Source organism: Abramis brama (assembly GCF_963993115.1).
Source record: "Abramis brama genome assembly, chromosome: 5".
NCBI classification, from domain to species: domain Eukaryota; kingdom Metazoa; phylum Chordata; class Actinopteri; order Cypriniformes; family Leuciscidae; genus Abramis; species Abramis brama.
Window position 1 is genome coordinate 40,089,749 of NC_139967.1, and position 17,267 is coordinate 40,107,015.

General features: G+C 37.7%; 2 protein-coding genes across 3 annotated transcripts; both read right to left on the bottom strand.

Annotated features, from left to right (window-relative positions):
* Positions 1 to 515: 515 nt before the first annotated feature.
* On the bottom strand, positions 516 to 8,467 carry LOC311082815 (uncharacterized protein). 2 transcript variants are annotated; one of them, XM_084113926.1, is made up of 4 exons: positions 7,787 to 8,467; positions 6,710 to 6,759; positions 2,325 to 2,350; positions 516 to 2,236 (listed from the first exon to the last, which is right to left on the bottom strand). In XM_084113926.1, exons 1-4 carry the CDS (start codon positions 7,816 to 7,818, stop codon positions 1,901 to 1,903), a joined length of 444 nt encoding a protein of 147 aa, XP_083970052.1. In that variant the 5' UTR covers positions 7,819 to 8,467; the 3' UTR covers positions 516 to 1,900. The 2 variants fall into 2 exon arrangements, with proteins under 2 accessions (XP_083970052.1, XP_083970053.1); XM_084113927.1 differs by having other exon boundaries at positions 516 to 2,233; positions 7,787 to 7,918.
* hspb2 (heat shock protein, alpha-crystallin-related, b2) lies at positions 8,454 to 14,588 on the bottom strand. The gene is made up of 2 exons (XM_084113925.1): positions 14,363 to 14,588; positions 8,454 to 9,965 (listed from the first exon to the last, which is right to left on the bottom strand). The coding sequence occupies exons 1-2, from the start codon at positions 14,454 to 14,456 to the stop codon at positions 9,553 to 9,555; spliced, it is 507 nt and encodes a 168-aa protein (XP_083970051.1). The 5' UTR covers positions 14,457 to 14,588; the 3' UTR covers positions 8,454 to 9,552.
* Positions 14,589 to 17,267: the final 2,679 nt, after the last annotated feature.

The following is a 17,267-nucleotide window of genomic DNA, read 5'->3' on the forward strand; positions in this document are numbered from 1 at the left end:
TAAAAAATAAAAGTAAAACAATGACATTCCCATGTACATATGCATAGACTACATATCCACCCCTACTCATATTCATATCTTCTCAACATTTAAAGCTCAAATGGCAGCTGGCACAAAAGAGAACTAAACTCAGTTGTCAAGAAAATCAGTGTTCTGTTATCTTTGACCAACAGAGGGCATAACTTCCTATTTAATGAGCCATAATTTTACTCACTGTTTGGAGTCCAATAGGAAACATAACATACAGATTAAATCAGTATTGAATATTAAATACTGAACATTGAATTCCCCATGTTACCTCAAGAATTACCTGTTTTGGTTGCAATCACTTATGAAAATCAACCATGGTTTTATTATAGTAAAAGTGTAGTAACCATAGTTTTTGGCAGATTGAGTACCATTTGTATAACCATAGTTTTACAACAAATACCATGGTTAAACTATATGGTTAGTGTAGCAAAACCATGGTTAATTTGTAGTTACCATGGTTTAACTATAATAACCATGTTTTTTTGGTTTTACTTGTAGTAAAGTAAAACGTATTTTTCATTTCGTAAGGGATGAGTGCAATCAGCTTACAACCTTGAAGAGATTTGTATCGGTTTACAACATAAATTACATACAGTCATACCAGAACCAACCATTTAACAGAGGCTACCCATGGCTCTGATTTTTGTTCCAGGTTTTTGAACTACAATCTGAGCGGCTCTATATGCCATTTGAGTGAGTGACATGGTATTCTAAGACACAGCAATAAAATGCTATATCATATGTTATAGCCTAACCTACTGAAGGCCTGGCGTGTTCATATTCTATGGGAAATAGGTATTTTACAGAGACGTAATGTGTACAAAGAACTTGGAATGTCATTCATTAGCATGATCCAGTTAGCTCTTGCTGGTGGTAGACACTGTAATGCTGTGTTTTTGACAACTTGGAAATCAAAATTTCCACCCCCTATTTGAAAATGACTACCTCCAGTGTAATTCTGAAGTGAGTATACGATGGACACTTTATTATCCCCAGAAGCCACAGGAGAGGATTTATGAATGGCATGCAGTGAAGCGACACAACTGACACTGGTCACATGATAATGACAGCACAGCAAATGTAGTATGTCTGGATTACATTTATACTATACACACACTCATACTATATAGAACATACTTTTAAGTGGTCATGAAGTAATTACTTCAAAATAACCTACTCAAGAGAATATGCGATTTCGGACACAGCCTAATAATTAATAAAACCACAACAGCTTCTGGTTGTAAAAACCACAGAGATTTAAATTCCCAAAGACGGCTTATGTATAGCAGCACATTGACACAGCCACTAATGAGGCATCTATGTACAGTATATAGGCTATCTATGACTGAAACTGTCTTGGTGAGTCATGGCACAGTCTTGTTTTGTTTCCATTTAACCCTGACATGTGATTGACTACAATGCTTTGAGGTGAGAAGTAGGAAATTAAAGGGAACTTTGTCTGGAACAAAACAACTATACATCATACAAACCCTTAAGGACAAAGTATAGGCAGGTTAAATAAAAGGTCAGAATAAACTGTATGGACAAGACTTTAGCCAAAAAATATGGTAATCAGGAAGACACTATTAATAATGGAATAAAACCGTCTATTTATACACCAATTTGATGTAAATGTATAATGATTGTTAGACATACATTTTGATTTGTAGAAACAATAAAATAGGCTATACATTTTAAGCAAACAACCACGTGCTTTTGAAATGAAAGGCTTTTATCCATCATGACATAGAGAATATGAATTGCACACTTAAATGCCTTGTTCAATGGCACAATAGTACAGAAGGATAAAATGTACAAAAATTAAAGAGAAGAAATGTTTGCTCATTTTTTTGTTTGTTTGCTTTTTTGTTCACGCCATAATTGCTCGCTTTGAATGGACATTTTTCTTAAGGGAAAACCTTGTATATGGGCTCTGGAGTTCTCCAGGTGGGATGAATATATCTGCAGGTTTAGCTGAAGTCTGTGTATTTGCAGTAGTTGTTGTGAAGTCTATTGTTGCATACTCTGTGTTGTGGCAGTTTGGAGTCTGTCTCAGTTTTCCCCTGCTGGTCGCATTTTCAGACTGTAGGACTTGAACGTCTGCGTAGTGTAAACCATCCTCATTCTGCTTGCGTTTCTTATTCACCTGGGCATACTGTGGTTCAGCGGACACACAGTCATACACATGAACATCAACACGGGCCTGCTATGAAAAAAAAAGCTGTTATCACAAAAACATTTACATATATTTGGATAAAAGTAACATTTTGTAGGGTCCAGTTTAACCAACACACCTCATGGGGAGGAACCACAGGTGGACCTGTTGTAAAGATGTACATGGCAATCAACATCACAACAACTGGATAATCAAAGTTTCCTTTTAATCTACAAACCCAAATCCAGAAAAGTTGGGACATTTTGTAAAATGCAATTCAATCAAGAATCTGTGATTTGCTCATTCTCATTAACCTTTATTTAACTGAAAGAAACAAAGAAAAGATTTTCAAAGTTTTTACTGACCAACTTATTTTGTGAATAGGGCCTATAAGCAAATTTTGATTTTGACTGCAACACACTCCAAAAAAGTTATGACAGAGCAGAGGCACGTAAGGCGTGTTCGATTTAACCGAAAATTTTCATTGACAGAATTTTTTTTAGCAGTGACGAAAAATTCTGAAAGCTGTCTATCATTTTGACAGATTACACCGAGGGTGGTCTATTGTAAATTGTAACTGTAATTCTCAGTCCTGACCACTTTGTAGCGAGTGCGCTCTTGCTGACTATTAAGTTAATGGTCAAGGAATGGCTTTTCTGAGGTAAGTGACATTGTTTACAAGCTGTTTTATTGAAGTCTTTCTGTCTTTGAAACAGAAATTGAAAAAGAGATTGCGTGATTACATGAGATGCATGATATGGATTTCGGTAAAGATGGACAGTATCTTTGAATATATTTTCTGATGTTCATTGATGTTTATTCAGTCTGTAACGTAGTAAAGAGGAGGGGATGATCGTGTTCACTCGCGCACAGCTTCACTTGAACCCACGTTACATTAAAGAGGACCAAAACGGCATTTATTGTTTGAATTTTGTGATAGTGGACAGAATTTGAAAGATGAGACTTTGTTTCACATCAAAAGTAACAAAGCACAAAGCTTATTGCGATTTATTGGACAAACATTCATGATGAAACCTGAAAAGTAACCCACAGTGTTCAGCTTTCTCTTCATAAATAAATAAATAAACGCATAGCCTAATCTAGCCTATAATGACGGACATTGCGGAAGCAGGGTTGCCATGGTCTGTGCAACAAAAGTAGCCCAATGGCCAGTCAAAAGTAGCCCAAAAATAGCTCAATGCGATTTTCTCCATCGGGCGGCCCAATTCTACACTGAATTTGTACATCTGGGGGGTGTTTTGGGGGTGTTGGAGAGCCGAACCACGGACTTGGCAACACTGTGCGGAAGTCTAACGCCACTGTGCCACTATGTCACATCACCTTTTCTTTTAATTACACTTTTTAATAGTTTGGGAATTGAGGATATAATTGTTGCAGTTTTGCAAGTGGAATTTTTGCCCAATCTTGCCTGATACAAGACATCTGCTCAACGGTCTGTGGTCTTCGTTGTCTGATTCTCCTTTTCATGATGGGCCATATTTTCAACAAGAGACAGATCTGGACTGCAGGCTGGCAGTCAAGCACATTCCTTACTGTAGAGTGTCTAGAAACCACTCTGGTTTAGCATGTGTAGAATGAGGCCATTAAATGTTTCTATACAATCCCATGCCATTTGCATGGGCCCCAGAGAACTCGCCGGCATCTCCGCCTAGAACTGATGCATAGGTTTCTTCTTGTGTAACAGAGAATCAAGTGGCATTCCTTTGTAGGGGAATTTACAGTTAAGACCTGGACCAGATATGATGAATGAAGACCAGGAGTCAGAGATGCAATCAACTGAAGAAAATCTTACTGAAGTATAGATCGCAGTTTCATCAGCAGAAGTCAGCTTCAACACTCACAAGGAGTTCGTAGGCCGCTCTCTTACATTCTCAAAACAACAGCAATTACACTCTAACACGTCACTAACTACGTCATCATGTCAGGTCGAATGATTCTGATAAGCTTAGAAAAATTTTCATATATGGGCTGTTAGCCAGAAGCAAATCTCCATTGATTATCAGAATGATGACCAAAATCCCAGTTTAGGCACAAAGTGACCCACTGAGGTCACAAATCTGAGTTCCTATGTTTAAGTTTGTCTCCCCTGCCTGTCAGTTGCTCACCTCACAACGTCCTGTAACAAAGGATACTGACACACACACCCACAGATACACAGCTTATTCAAGGTTAGTTGGCCAAGCTCTAGCTCGGATCAGGAAACTTTTCCAAAAACATACTGATAAGATGTACTTTCTCTCAATAAGAGGTTCAGACAATATTTGTCAATTGTTCTGTAGTGATTAAAGATGGAATGTAAAGTAAATTCTTTAACAGCCCCTTTCACACAGCGTGTTGATCCTGGGAAATTGCCGTAAAATTGCTAGAGTGCCTTCTGTGTGAATGCAAACACGTCCCAGGATTGATGCCGGGATGGGGACCTGGTAACATTGCTGGGATCAGTCCCGGAACGCGCCCTGTGTGAACAAAAGACAGGACCAATGCCGTAAGGGGTGTGTCGTAGTGATGACGCACGTGCCATCGCACAGGCCTTTCTACAACCTATGCTACAGCATATGAGGAACGAGCCACTCGGCAAACCCAGTGGCGCTACTGGGGAGTACGGACTTGTCTTCGTGTAGAAATGACGAATAGGAGTTATCAGCAGAACTGACATCTGACAGGAGTAATCACATCCTGACGTCACGTGTCTTTACGGGATCTTTACGGGATGTGTGTGAACGTACTCACAGATTCCGGAAAATCACTGGCAGTGTGAATGAACCAAAATCAAACGATCCCGGGACACATTATCCGTGTATTTTCCCGAATCTCTGTGTGAAAGGGGCTTAAGAATTGTCACGTAGGCAACAGGCCTGAGTTACTCAAGTGACCTATAGGCTGTCAGGGTCAGCTAGAAGAGTAAATATAACTTTTAACAGGTGTTGGGTGCTTTTCTCATGTAATTTTAATTTTATAATTTTAATTTTATAAATAAATCTCATAAGCTTGAAGAAGTCATTCAAATCATTTGATATTTAAAAGAACATATATTGATTAATAACTTGATAACAACCACTCAAACGACATTGAAGCAGCAGTGGATTCAAGATAGAGGGTGACACGGGAGTGGATTTTCAAACCTCTCCCGTCCCACTCCCACAAAAAAAAATCCCATCCCATCCCCAATCCCACGAAAAACGGGGGGGAAATACCATCCCGTCCCAATCCCAGAAGAATGACTTCCATTCCGTCCATCCATTCCACCCATTCAGGTTTTTTTGGCCAGAATCTGTCAGTTACAGTAAAAAATACAGTACAGATCACAGCATGCTCACCTTAGTTATCCAAAATGTATTTTTCATGTTATTTTATTGATCTGAAATCCAGCTTAAACAATCCACACACATTAAATTTCATGTAAAATCATCCATGCAAACACACACGCACACGCACACAAGCACACATAATGCCGTCTTTCTCAACTCATAAAAATGTTTGTGTTACTTCAGACCGCCCAGAAATGTCGGTGAGCACAAATGAGGTATCATTTTCCGACAGTAGTCGTTGCAGCGTGGCTTTCATGTCTGACTCCATTTTGATTATGAATTTCGCAGCTACAAAGTGCATGGGGAAGCCTTCTTCTTTTATATTATTGGTTGGCATTGGCATACCAACTTGGTGCATTACCGCCACCAGCTGTTATGGGTGGAGCATATAAACAGTATATTTGTGTATAAAGTTGGGTATCATGGTGTTATTACGATTCCCAGTCCCGCCCACTCCCGCTGAAATTTTTTTCTGTCCTGTCCCAATCACGTGATTAATAGTGATTTTGTTTCTCATTCTGTGGGATTCCCCCCAAAAAGCCTCCAATTTAAGAATCCATCCCTTCACCTTGATGCAGCAGAAGACTGTTTTAAGTGACAATGGGTTTTCCAAAGAATAACAGAATAATATGACGGTTTCTCATGCAATGCCACCTGAGGGCTCAAAGGTCACACACATTCAACGGAGGGCTCCTGCCTTGTCCTACACAGACTGAGATTTCTCTGGATTCCCTGAATCTTTTCACAATATTATGTATGGTAGAAGGTGAAAGACCTAAATTCTTTGCAATCTTGCATTTAGAAATGTGATTTTTGAATTGTTTGACAATTCTCGCATGCTATTTGGTACTAAGTGATGGGCCATGATGACCTAAGACTGAGATCACGATACCCTCACCTACCAATTCACCTACTTATTGTGGACTGTTTCAAAAGAGTTTTTCACTTTTATTTTGTCTCTGTCCCAACTTTTTTGGAGTGTGTTGCAGCCATCAAAATCAAAATTTGTTTATATTTACTAAATAAGTTGGTCAGTGAAAACTTTGAAAATTTGTAAGGTTAAAGAGAATTAACAAATCACAGATTCTTGATTTTATTAGAAATTTTACAAAACGTCCCAACTTTTCTAGATTTGGGGTTGTAAATGTAGCTGTAGTAATGTAGTATAGTAAAATGTAGTATTTTTTATTGTTACCTTTTCCTTTTGCCCGTTTTTGTGAAAGTTTTCTTGGATTTATTCCCCATCTAAGGAACGAAAAACATACAACATTAAAAAACAGAAGTTGGTTTCCCTAAATGAAAAAATTGATCATTGATAGACTTATCTCTTGTGAAAATGAAGTGCACTTAATTGTATTGAATGTGTACTTCTAGAGTACCTCAAATCTTAATTTAATATAATATTAATGAAATAAATGCAAGTTAAAGAGAGTACACATTAATGACTATTCTAATACCTAAAAAAGTACATTTTGTAATGTCAAGTAAAAGTAGTGTGTTATTTGATATTATAAGTTAGCTATGCGTATAATTGCAACTTCATTATTACGAATGTGTAATTATTACAAATATTTAACTACATGACATAAAATTTTAGGTAAAAAATTACATTTTAGTATATTTTAAGTTTACCATAAATACTTGTCAGTACACTTAAATCATATTTCAAAGACAAAAGAAGTAATTATGAAATTACATATTAAATGTATTATATATATGAATTCATTTAATTGCAAATAACATGCAATGAAGTGACAGAAAACATTCATTTAGCACTTAAGTACATTATTTTAAAATATAAAATTTCTGTAATAAGTACTCTTTTTTTTTTAAAATCATTATGCTAAAGTGTACTTTTTCACAATGTATATGAGGTAGAATAGTCAACTTGTCCCGTTAAATCCTAATGCAATGCGCTTTCCTCTTTTCTGAACAATGCAAAAATGTATCATATGTGGTTTGGCTTTTCTAGTGTCAAATAATTTCGACAGCATTTGTGTTAAAACTTCATATCAATTATGAACAGACAAAGGGGATCAATGTTTCTCAAAGTATGACCTATGTAAAAGTTAGCATTATGGTAAATAGTGGTCAGAACACTCTTTAGTTATACAAATGAATCTAGTTTGAAGTAGTTTCCTCCCCATCAAGATCCTACTGCTATAAAACAATTGTATGTCATAGAACCCTGTAGCTTTTGAATAGATAAATACTGTAAATCAAGCCGAGTACGTTTAAAACAATTCAAAGATACACATTTTTAGCTACTTACTTTTCCACTGTTTTGGTTACATTGCTCCCCATGGCAGAGATCGTGGTTAGAGCACAGTTAGCCTAGTGTTGATCATTTGCTCATATTCCATTTCCTGGTTCCTCTGTAACTTGAGTCCTGCAGGTGTTCCTCATAAAGAAAGCTACCTTTGTACTTCCAACTGCAATGCCCCAATCGTTGAGGCTGACCTTGAGGTCATGAATGTTTGACAATATCTTTAATGTTGTATATTTAATATATTTTAGTTGTCATTCATTCACAAACAGGATGAAAGTATAGGTAACTAGAGATCTCCTTGTGTTTACAGAGATCTTCCTTAGTTTATAGCATTGGATGCTATTGTAGTATCCACAATCATGTGAATGTAAACAAGTAAAAATGATTGTATTTTTAGAATATTTTTTTGATGCTATAATCTTTCTGTTTGAGCATCCCAACAAGCTAGGCATGAAACTGAAATTCACCCTATTTTCATAATTTTTTAATCACAATGTCATAACTCCACCTTCCAGTGAAATTACAGACTTCTCAAAGCATTAAATTCACCTAAAATCTGCCTTTCTTACAATAGATTGCAAACTCAAAGCCAGATCTGCTTCCATCCAATCAAAAACCTACAACCAAGTCTACCACATTGTTTTCTTTTTCCACAATCCATTTTACTCAGATGTATGTCACAATACGGTAGAAAATATCTGTCACGCACTGTTACAACTTTAACATAGCAACATTGGCTCAACCAATGGTACGAGTTTGTGGCGAGGCTATCTTTTTGGCCAACCTAAAGCAGATGAACTGTGGAAACCGGTTTCAAAATGACATCATTTTTGCAATACCTGGATGTCATAAAACTGAGGCATTATAAATACTTGCTAGCTAAGCAGAAAAGTTTATTACAAAACAATATTTATCTAGCAAAAATACACACATGGCCACACATCCAGCAAGTTTATCCCGAGGCAAGTCTTTTATGCTATTTAAAATAAGTTTTATATTTTAATATATTTTTAAATCTGGTTTATTCCTGTGATGACAAAGCTAAGTTTTCAGCATAATTTCTACAGTCTTCAGTGTCACATGATCCTTCAGAAATCATTCTAATATTCTGTACCCTTAAAATTACAACTTTGTACCTTATTTACCCGTAAAAGGTACTGCGATGCACCTTATGTCTGACAGTGAAAGTCTAAAGTCTATTCAAAAGTCTGGGGTAAGTAAAAAAAAAAATTAAAAGGGGGGAAAATAAGAAAAAGTGATTGAGCACCATTATTAATTTATAAAATTAAGCACCAAATCAGCATATTAGAATGATTTCTGAAGGCTCAAAGGAAACAGAAGACTGGAGTAATGATGCTGAAAATTCAGCTTTGCATCACAGGAACAAATGACATTTCAAAAATGTGTAATATTATAATTGTAAATCAATTTTAATATATTTCACAATATTACTGTTTCTTCTGTAATGCAGCCTTACTGACCACAAAAACATTAAACAATATTAATTATTCCAAACTTTTCACCAGTATTGTATTTACAGACTAATCTGCAGACTTTATCTGCACTAATTTCGCTGGAAATCTGTGGAATGCAAACTGTGAGAGAACAGAACTGAGAGATCTAATTTCTATTTGACTCAAAATATCAATTTTTTTTTTTTTTTAAATAAACAAACACGCAAAATGTTGGGCATTCCAACTCCATAGACTTTTCTGTGGTGTCTTTCCATGTGGGATTTCATGTGGGCCTGCTTCTATCAGTCTACTTCATTAACTTTTGCTTTCCTTGTTGTCCACTTTAATCTTGAGCTGGTTGATTTTAGGCTCCAGGTCCTCAGTTTTTCGTGGTGCCTGGATACACATTATCCCGTCATGTGAGATGGACACCTGCACCAGCAGCGGATCCACACCCATTGGCAAGATATACGTGCGGGTAAACTCACGACTCACGAAGCCATGCTGGTCCATTCGCTGAGCGTGACGTCCAGTCACCTCCAACAGGTTGTCCACAGTTCGCACACTGATCTCATCTGGTGTGAACTGGCACACGTCCAGCAAAACTCGATACCAGTCATCTTCACTGTCTACCTGAGAGAAGCCCCTCTCGAGCTGCTTGTTGATGCGGGGACGAATGTAGTAACCGTGGTATAGGACAGGGGCCAACAGGTCCTTGGGACACAGTGCTGAGAGGGTGAGAAGGAAAAAAAAATCATAACCATAATAATACTCTCACAATGCTTCCACTGACATGTTAATGACACAACACAATCACAGCCAATCTGAACATCTTTAATGCCTATCCTACGCTCCATTCAACTTGGTATATCAGAATTTTCTCCTTCCTGCTTGGAAAAGTGCAAGTGAATGCCAATTAAAGTCGGACTTTGAAACTTTTCGAAAGGTCATGCAGGTATATGATGATACAAAAATCAAGTGCCAAGTTCTTAAAAATGTACTCTCTTTGTTCGTGTTTCATATATAGTAGTTCTCAAGTTTAAATAATGTACAAAAATAATAATTCCTTGTTACAGTACCTAACTACTACATTCTTTTTAAGTTTACAAAAAAACTTTTTTCACAAGTACAAATTATTACTACATAAATCATAATGAATTATTAAATCATAAAAGTTCTGGGAAAGTTCCACCTGAATGACATAGATACAACCTAAACTAACCATGCCTTGTCATTAAATGTGAAATTATCTGACATTTTAAGAAGATTATTGACCTCTCTCTTATATAATTTACTGTATTATATTTTTTTCTGCATGAAAATATATAATTTCCTGTGGGCTGCAAACTAAATATATTTAAAACAATTCATATTTTAATTATTAAATATTAATTTAATATTTTAATAATTACATTTTTAATTGAGTCATTTCCAGTGTTGGGCTTAACGCGAGTTACGTAATCAGATTACTTTTTTTCAAGTAACTAGAAAAAGAAATGCATTACTTTTAAATTTACAACAAAATATCTAAGTTACTTTTTCAAATAAGGAACGCAAGTTACTTTGTTCTCCCATTTATTGACTGACAGCTCTCCCATCCCCATGTTCAGAGAAATCGGGAGTAAATGAGCAGAGGTTGTGTGCGATGTGTGAACATGATGGTTATTGTAGTTCTAGACTAAATGTGAGCATGCATTTACTCATCTCATTTGCACAAAAACAGATTTAAAATTCCCCAAAAGGAATAAAAACAGTGAAATGCAAAATCAGAATATTACGCAAACCTGCAATATATTTTTTTAAATTACACAAATATAGCCTACTTTATGTATTTAATCTCACTTTATTAACCAATATCTTTGCTGCTGACCCTTGATGATACAATTCGACCATACGAATAAGAAAAAATTACCATCATTGGTTCATTTTTAGAGAGTAACGCAATATTGCAACGCATTACTTTTAAAAGTAACTTTCCCCAACACAGGTAATTTCATCTGAAAATAAACATTTGTGAGATTTAGTCTGTCAAAACAGTTTTGAGGTCAACTGAAATAATGTTGTGTCTCTGGAAAATAGTGATCTATGACATTGTATTATGAATATAAAAGTTTTTGGCACAGCAGGCCCCAAGTGGCATGTTGTTACTGGTGTTATAACTTTTAAATAAATTTAATAATTATTGTAATTAAATGGGTTATTATTCAGTATTTCCATGAATTAGGTATATTTCATGAATTAGATATACATTTAAGACATCTTTACTTTCATTAAAATCTACAGGTTAGTTGAGTGAAATGATTACATTTGCATTTTGTTGCTATTAAAACATATCTTCAATTAAAATATGGGCAATTAAATGAGAAAGTATTAATATGCCTGTATACAGGTCATAGAATAATTTTACCTTTCAGATAAATGTTCTTTCTGCTTTGTCAATTGTCAAAATAAAAATTTAAATACAATATAGTTTATTTACTATTTTACATAAATTACACTTTAAATACTATATACAGTATATATATATATATATATATATATATATATATATATATATAGTCATGGTTGGGTGGCTGTAACAAAGTGCACGACCAAGGAGATGCTCAAAATAGTCTTTAATTGTAGATTCAAACAAGGAAACACGCAGGAGATAACTTGGAGAAACTGAATTGCACACCACTTCGACATAAACGTTAATCAAGCCAAGACCAAGAACTGACAGAAACTGAGGGCTTAAGAACAAGGGCAAACAAAGGAGCTGACGAGTTAATTAACACTGGACAGGTGAATTAGATGAACCAATGAAACACATGGGAAAACTGGGTCAAAGGAAAACAGGCAAACAGAAACTGAACAAAGTTCAGAAAACAAAGACAAAACCGAACATAATCCTGACAGTTCTCCCCCATACAGGAAGGTGCAACCTCACTCCAAAAAGAGTCCAACCGGGGAGGTGACCAAGGTGATGAGGGCAGGCTAGGTAGCCTCCAGGACGGTACCGGTAGTACAGGATACCAAGTAAGTACCGGTAGTTCAGGGAACCAAGGAGGCGCTGGCAGTTCAGAGAGCCAGGGAGGATCGGCCTCCATTGCCTTGACCCAGGAGCTTGGCCACTATGGCCGGGGACGCATAGCAAAACCAACCTACCACCCAGAGACATTATGGACAGTGAAACGCTCTCTGGGCTGAGCCCTGGAATTTCTCTCACTGGAATGGATTTGGGAATTTCACATTCAGGAATGGACACAGGAAATTCTCTCACTAGAACGGACTCTGGAATTTCACACTCAGGAACGGACTCGGGAATTTAACACTCTGGAACACTCTGGAGTTTCAGCCTCTGGAACAGACTCTGGAGTTTCAGCCTCTGGAACAGACTCTGGAATTTCAGCCTCTGGAATTTCAGTCTCTGGAACAGACTCAGGAATTTCAGTCTCTGGAACAGACTCAGGAATTTCAGTCTCTGGAACAGACTCAGGAATTTCAGTCTTTAGAGCAGATTCTGAGATTTCCTTCACTTTCCAGTCTCTGACTCCAGACTCTGTGATATTTCACACACTGGAATGGACTTTGGAGTAAAGGTGGTAAGGTCCATGGAAATCTCGGGCACAGGCTTGGAATGAACTGGAGAGCCCAAATGCTTTTTGGATGTAACTGGATGATGGTTTATATTGTCCTCTTTAATTTCCTCAACAAGAAAATCAAAACCGCTTAGCCAGAGGACATGATTAATCAACTAAGGGTATATAACAATCCCCAGGAGATAGGAATTGAAATAAATCATCATCTAGTCCCATCCAAAAGCATGCATTGAGCATTGAATTGCTCCAGCTCACCAAATGGGACAGCTCCAGGAATTCCTCCACAAATTGTTCCAGAGATCGGCCTCATTGTCGGAGGGAGAAGAGGAGATGATCTTCAGCCTGCTTTCTTGCCCCAGCCAGATCCATCTTTTTCCTTCTTGTTTCTTGAGGTCCTGGATTCTGTCACGGTTGGGTGGCTGTAACAAAGCGCATGACAAAGGAGATACTCAAAACAATCTTTAATTGTAGATTCAAACAAGGAAACACGCAGGAGATAACTTGGAGAAACTGAATAGCACCACCATTTCAGCATAAATGTTAAACAATCCAGGACCAAGAACTGACAGAAACTGAGGGCTTAAGGGCAAACAAATGAGCTGACAAGTTAATTAACGAGTGACAGGTGAATTAGATGAACCAATGAAACACATGGGAAGACTGGCTCAAAGCAAAACAGGCAAACATAAACTAAACACAATGAAAACAAAGACAAAACCGAAAATAACCCTGACATTATTCCCCTCCCGGAAGGCGCGACCTCATGCCATAAATTCTATTATAGAGGTTGTCACTCCCGTAAACTAAACAGCGTGTGAATGTAACCGTATTAAGAACAAAAAAAGTAGCATCATGTCATTTACCCTGAATCAATTTACTACTGTTCAAGTACCTAAGAACTGCATTAAAATATGAAGCTTTGCCTTCTAGATTCTAAGTGTAAATAGTGTTCTAGAAGACACAGGAAATGTGCATGTCAAGTTTATTTAAAATTTGTGATACCAGCTACAGATCAAAACAAGGTTCTACTTACAGTGTCTATTTTTATCCTACAAGACACGTGACACCCTTACGCTGTTCTGTGTTCTGTTCTAGCCTAACAGAGTCTTTACATTTGACTTCCAAATCTGCTGCTGAATTGTTTGATAAAAATATCAGTTCATAATCAGTTATGATGGGAACAACAAGTTAAATTGGTCATGTCATGAGTGGAATTCTAAATATAAGTTGTTGCTGAGGCACCACATTTCGTTGTAAGAGGAATACAGTCATAGTATGACAGCATTATATATTAATTGGTTATAGATCCACCCTTAATTCTGACAAGTTATAATAAGTTTTGCTTATTATAACTGTTAAAATCAAATATGACCTACTGTATGAGACCTGCTGAAGTTAGAAGTTATTTTAAAGTCATCAAGACATTCAAAGCATGCAAACCAATATCAGAATACAAGCAACGTAGACACATATATAGGCCTACATATACAATATACAAGATATTTTGCCTGAAATTTAAAATCAAAGACTCTGATTTTACTTACCCTCTGCAAAGTTCTGATCATAGATTCGAGGAGGAGTACACATCTCGTAATCCATACTCATTGGGTATGCATGAGGAACGGTGCGATCGGCCATTTTGATCTCTGTAGCAGGTTGCCAAGATAACTGGATAATTTACTGGATTGACAGACTTCAATTACTCAGATTTTTGCCGTGTGATAGAAGCAGGAAGTATAGAAAGAGAGAGGGGCAGAAAGAACAACAGGGGAACGGGAACTTGAGACAGGAGGGTGATAAATCTTGCTACAAATAGCTTGTAGTAAACTCTGTGGAGCTGCATAGCCAACATATATACACAAATAGATATACACAAACACAGGGTGAATAAATGTAGAGATAGACTCACAAAGCCAAACAGTTTAACAGCTGATCATAAGTTGTAAAAAAGAAGACAAAGAGATGAAAAACACTACTTAAAATTTGTATTTATTTTATTCTACAGTATATAATGTGCATAATGCATATCAATGGTAACATGCACATTGGTTAATATTGTAATTAAAAATAATAATTTATAATTATTTTATTTTAAAATTGCTTTTGCATTACACTAAATAGTTACACTATCATTCAAAAGTTTTGAAAGAATACTTTTGTTCAGCAAGAATGCATTAAATTTGCCAAAGGTAATGGTACAGATCTTATAAAGGATTTCTATTTGAAATAAATGCTATTCTTTTCAACTTTCTGTTCATTAAACTTTTCATGTAATTATGACAGCCTCAGACAGGATCCCCCCCCCCCACCCCTATGTTTTTTTATTGCACCTAGGGAATGAAAATCAAGATTTGAACTTTTCAGAGAGAGATTATCAGATGTCCACTTGAGTGGACAGTGTGCGTTTTTGTTTGTAACTGAAGAAGATACTAAACATAATATTGTAACAACACAGTCATTCTGTGTGTATTTATCAAACCACTGAATAAAATGATAGAAAATCATGTGAAAACTATTAAATATATACAAAAAATATAATACAGATTCAGTTATTGCAAACTCAATTGAATTTGTTCCCATTTGTCCAGCAGATGAATATATAAATAACTTCATATAAGTTGAACTTTGCGTGTCTTTGATGTCAGAACATGAGGACATGATTCCATCAGAGATCTCTACAACCGGTGAAGGTACAACTCTGTGGAAACCCAACCCCATTGTTACACATACATTATGTAATCACATTACTTTTTGATGTAACTGAAAATTACATTCTAATTACACCAATACATTTATTTGCAGCCAAAAAAGTTACTGCAGATGAACTATTTTCAAGAACAACAGTCAAAGTATGAATGGGAGCTGAAATTTAGCTAGTGATGCATGATTAATGAGAATTTCCTCCCAATCTAAAATAAATACTTGGAAAATGAAAGATATGACTCCTTAGATATTACTTGATGTTAAAACATTTTTTTAACCTGCAAGAGTCTCCTTGAATAGAAGGAATTGATGGGTACAACTTGGCATCTCTGACTGACCGTCGGCCATCTTTGTTTGTAGAAAAAAAATTCCCCATATATTGGCTTGCCACTTGGTGGCAGTGTATAGGATGATGCATTAGTGTCCACTGTAGTGGTTGATGTGCAACTAAGCCATCAAAACCCATGCATATGCAAGAAAATGGCTTTTTTAATATAGCTGTCCACTCTAGTGACCTCTTAGCGTGAAAGGGTTAAAGAATCATTAAAAAAGCAGCAAAACTGTTTTCAAAACTGTTAATAAGAAGAAATGCGGAGGACCAGAGAGCAGCGGATGAGGTGAAGCGATGTCTGACCTCGGTGGAGTCAACGTGCTGAGGGAGTCCGGTGAGATCGAATGGCCGATGGTCCACGCTGAGGTCGAGGGTGGAAGGAGCGCAGGTGCGGGAGCCAGGGTGACAGGTCGAGGCAGAGCGTAGTGCACGGGCTCCTCATGCCCAGGAGAAGATGGCTCCTGACAGGTCTGAGGTGGTACCACGCTACTGAGAGGCAGAGGTGGTGCCGAGGGACTGAAGGGTGACAGAGATGACTGGGTGGCACAGATGGCTGGAGACTGGGGGGAATAGACTAAAGTTCTATGCATAAACCAGAAAAAAAGTGTTCGGAATAGTTTGGAGAGGTGGTGGGAGAGGGAGGCTGGGCGGGGCTAGTGAGACAGGTAGAGGACTGACAGGTTCAGGAGTGACAGGTTTGGGCAGCAGTACAGGGGCTAGACAAATCTCCTCTCCAAACTCAAAATCAAAAAGTGTCCTTGCCAAAAATGCACTCTCAGTAGCAGAGGGGGTGGGTGGGGCTCACTTCCGAACCCTCGACGTCCACCACTCCCTCAGCGATGGATGGCTTGGCCGGCTCACACACCTGGTCAGGCGCACGCTGCTCGGGCTCCGTGGCGATGTGGTCCACGGTCGCTCTTGTGGGCGCAGGCTCCTTCATCGTGGCGGTCTCCGTCGGGCTATCCTCGCCGTCCTGGTGGTTCTGGCAGGGCACTGGATGGGGAGTGGGGCTGGCGGCATCCTCGATGGTGGCGTTGAGTCCGACATCCAGGAATGTGCACAGACAGTTATCCGGGAAGGTGGTCTGATGGGCGAGATCCAAAAATTCTTCCAAGTGTTTCTCGAGGGAGCGTTCTCCCTGCTCAAGGCACATGAGTTTAAATGCTGGAAAGTCCATGGTGCAAGCAGGGGTGAAAAATGGAACAAAAACACTGAACACGAGTTTGGTCTAGTATTCTGTCACGGGTGGTTGCTGGCACTCAAACGTTTATTCTCCAAAGATCCAACAGAAAGGCAAACAGAGAGCAACACACACTTAACATAGACAATACCGGACACTGAACTGAAACAGAACTGAACATATACTGTATACGGGTGTTAATGATGGTGACTGATGTGTGCACAGCTGAACGTGA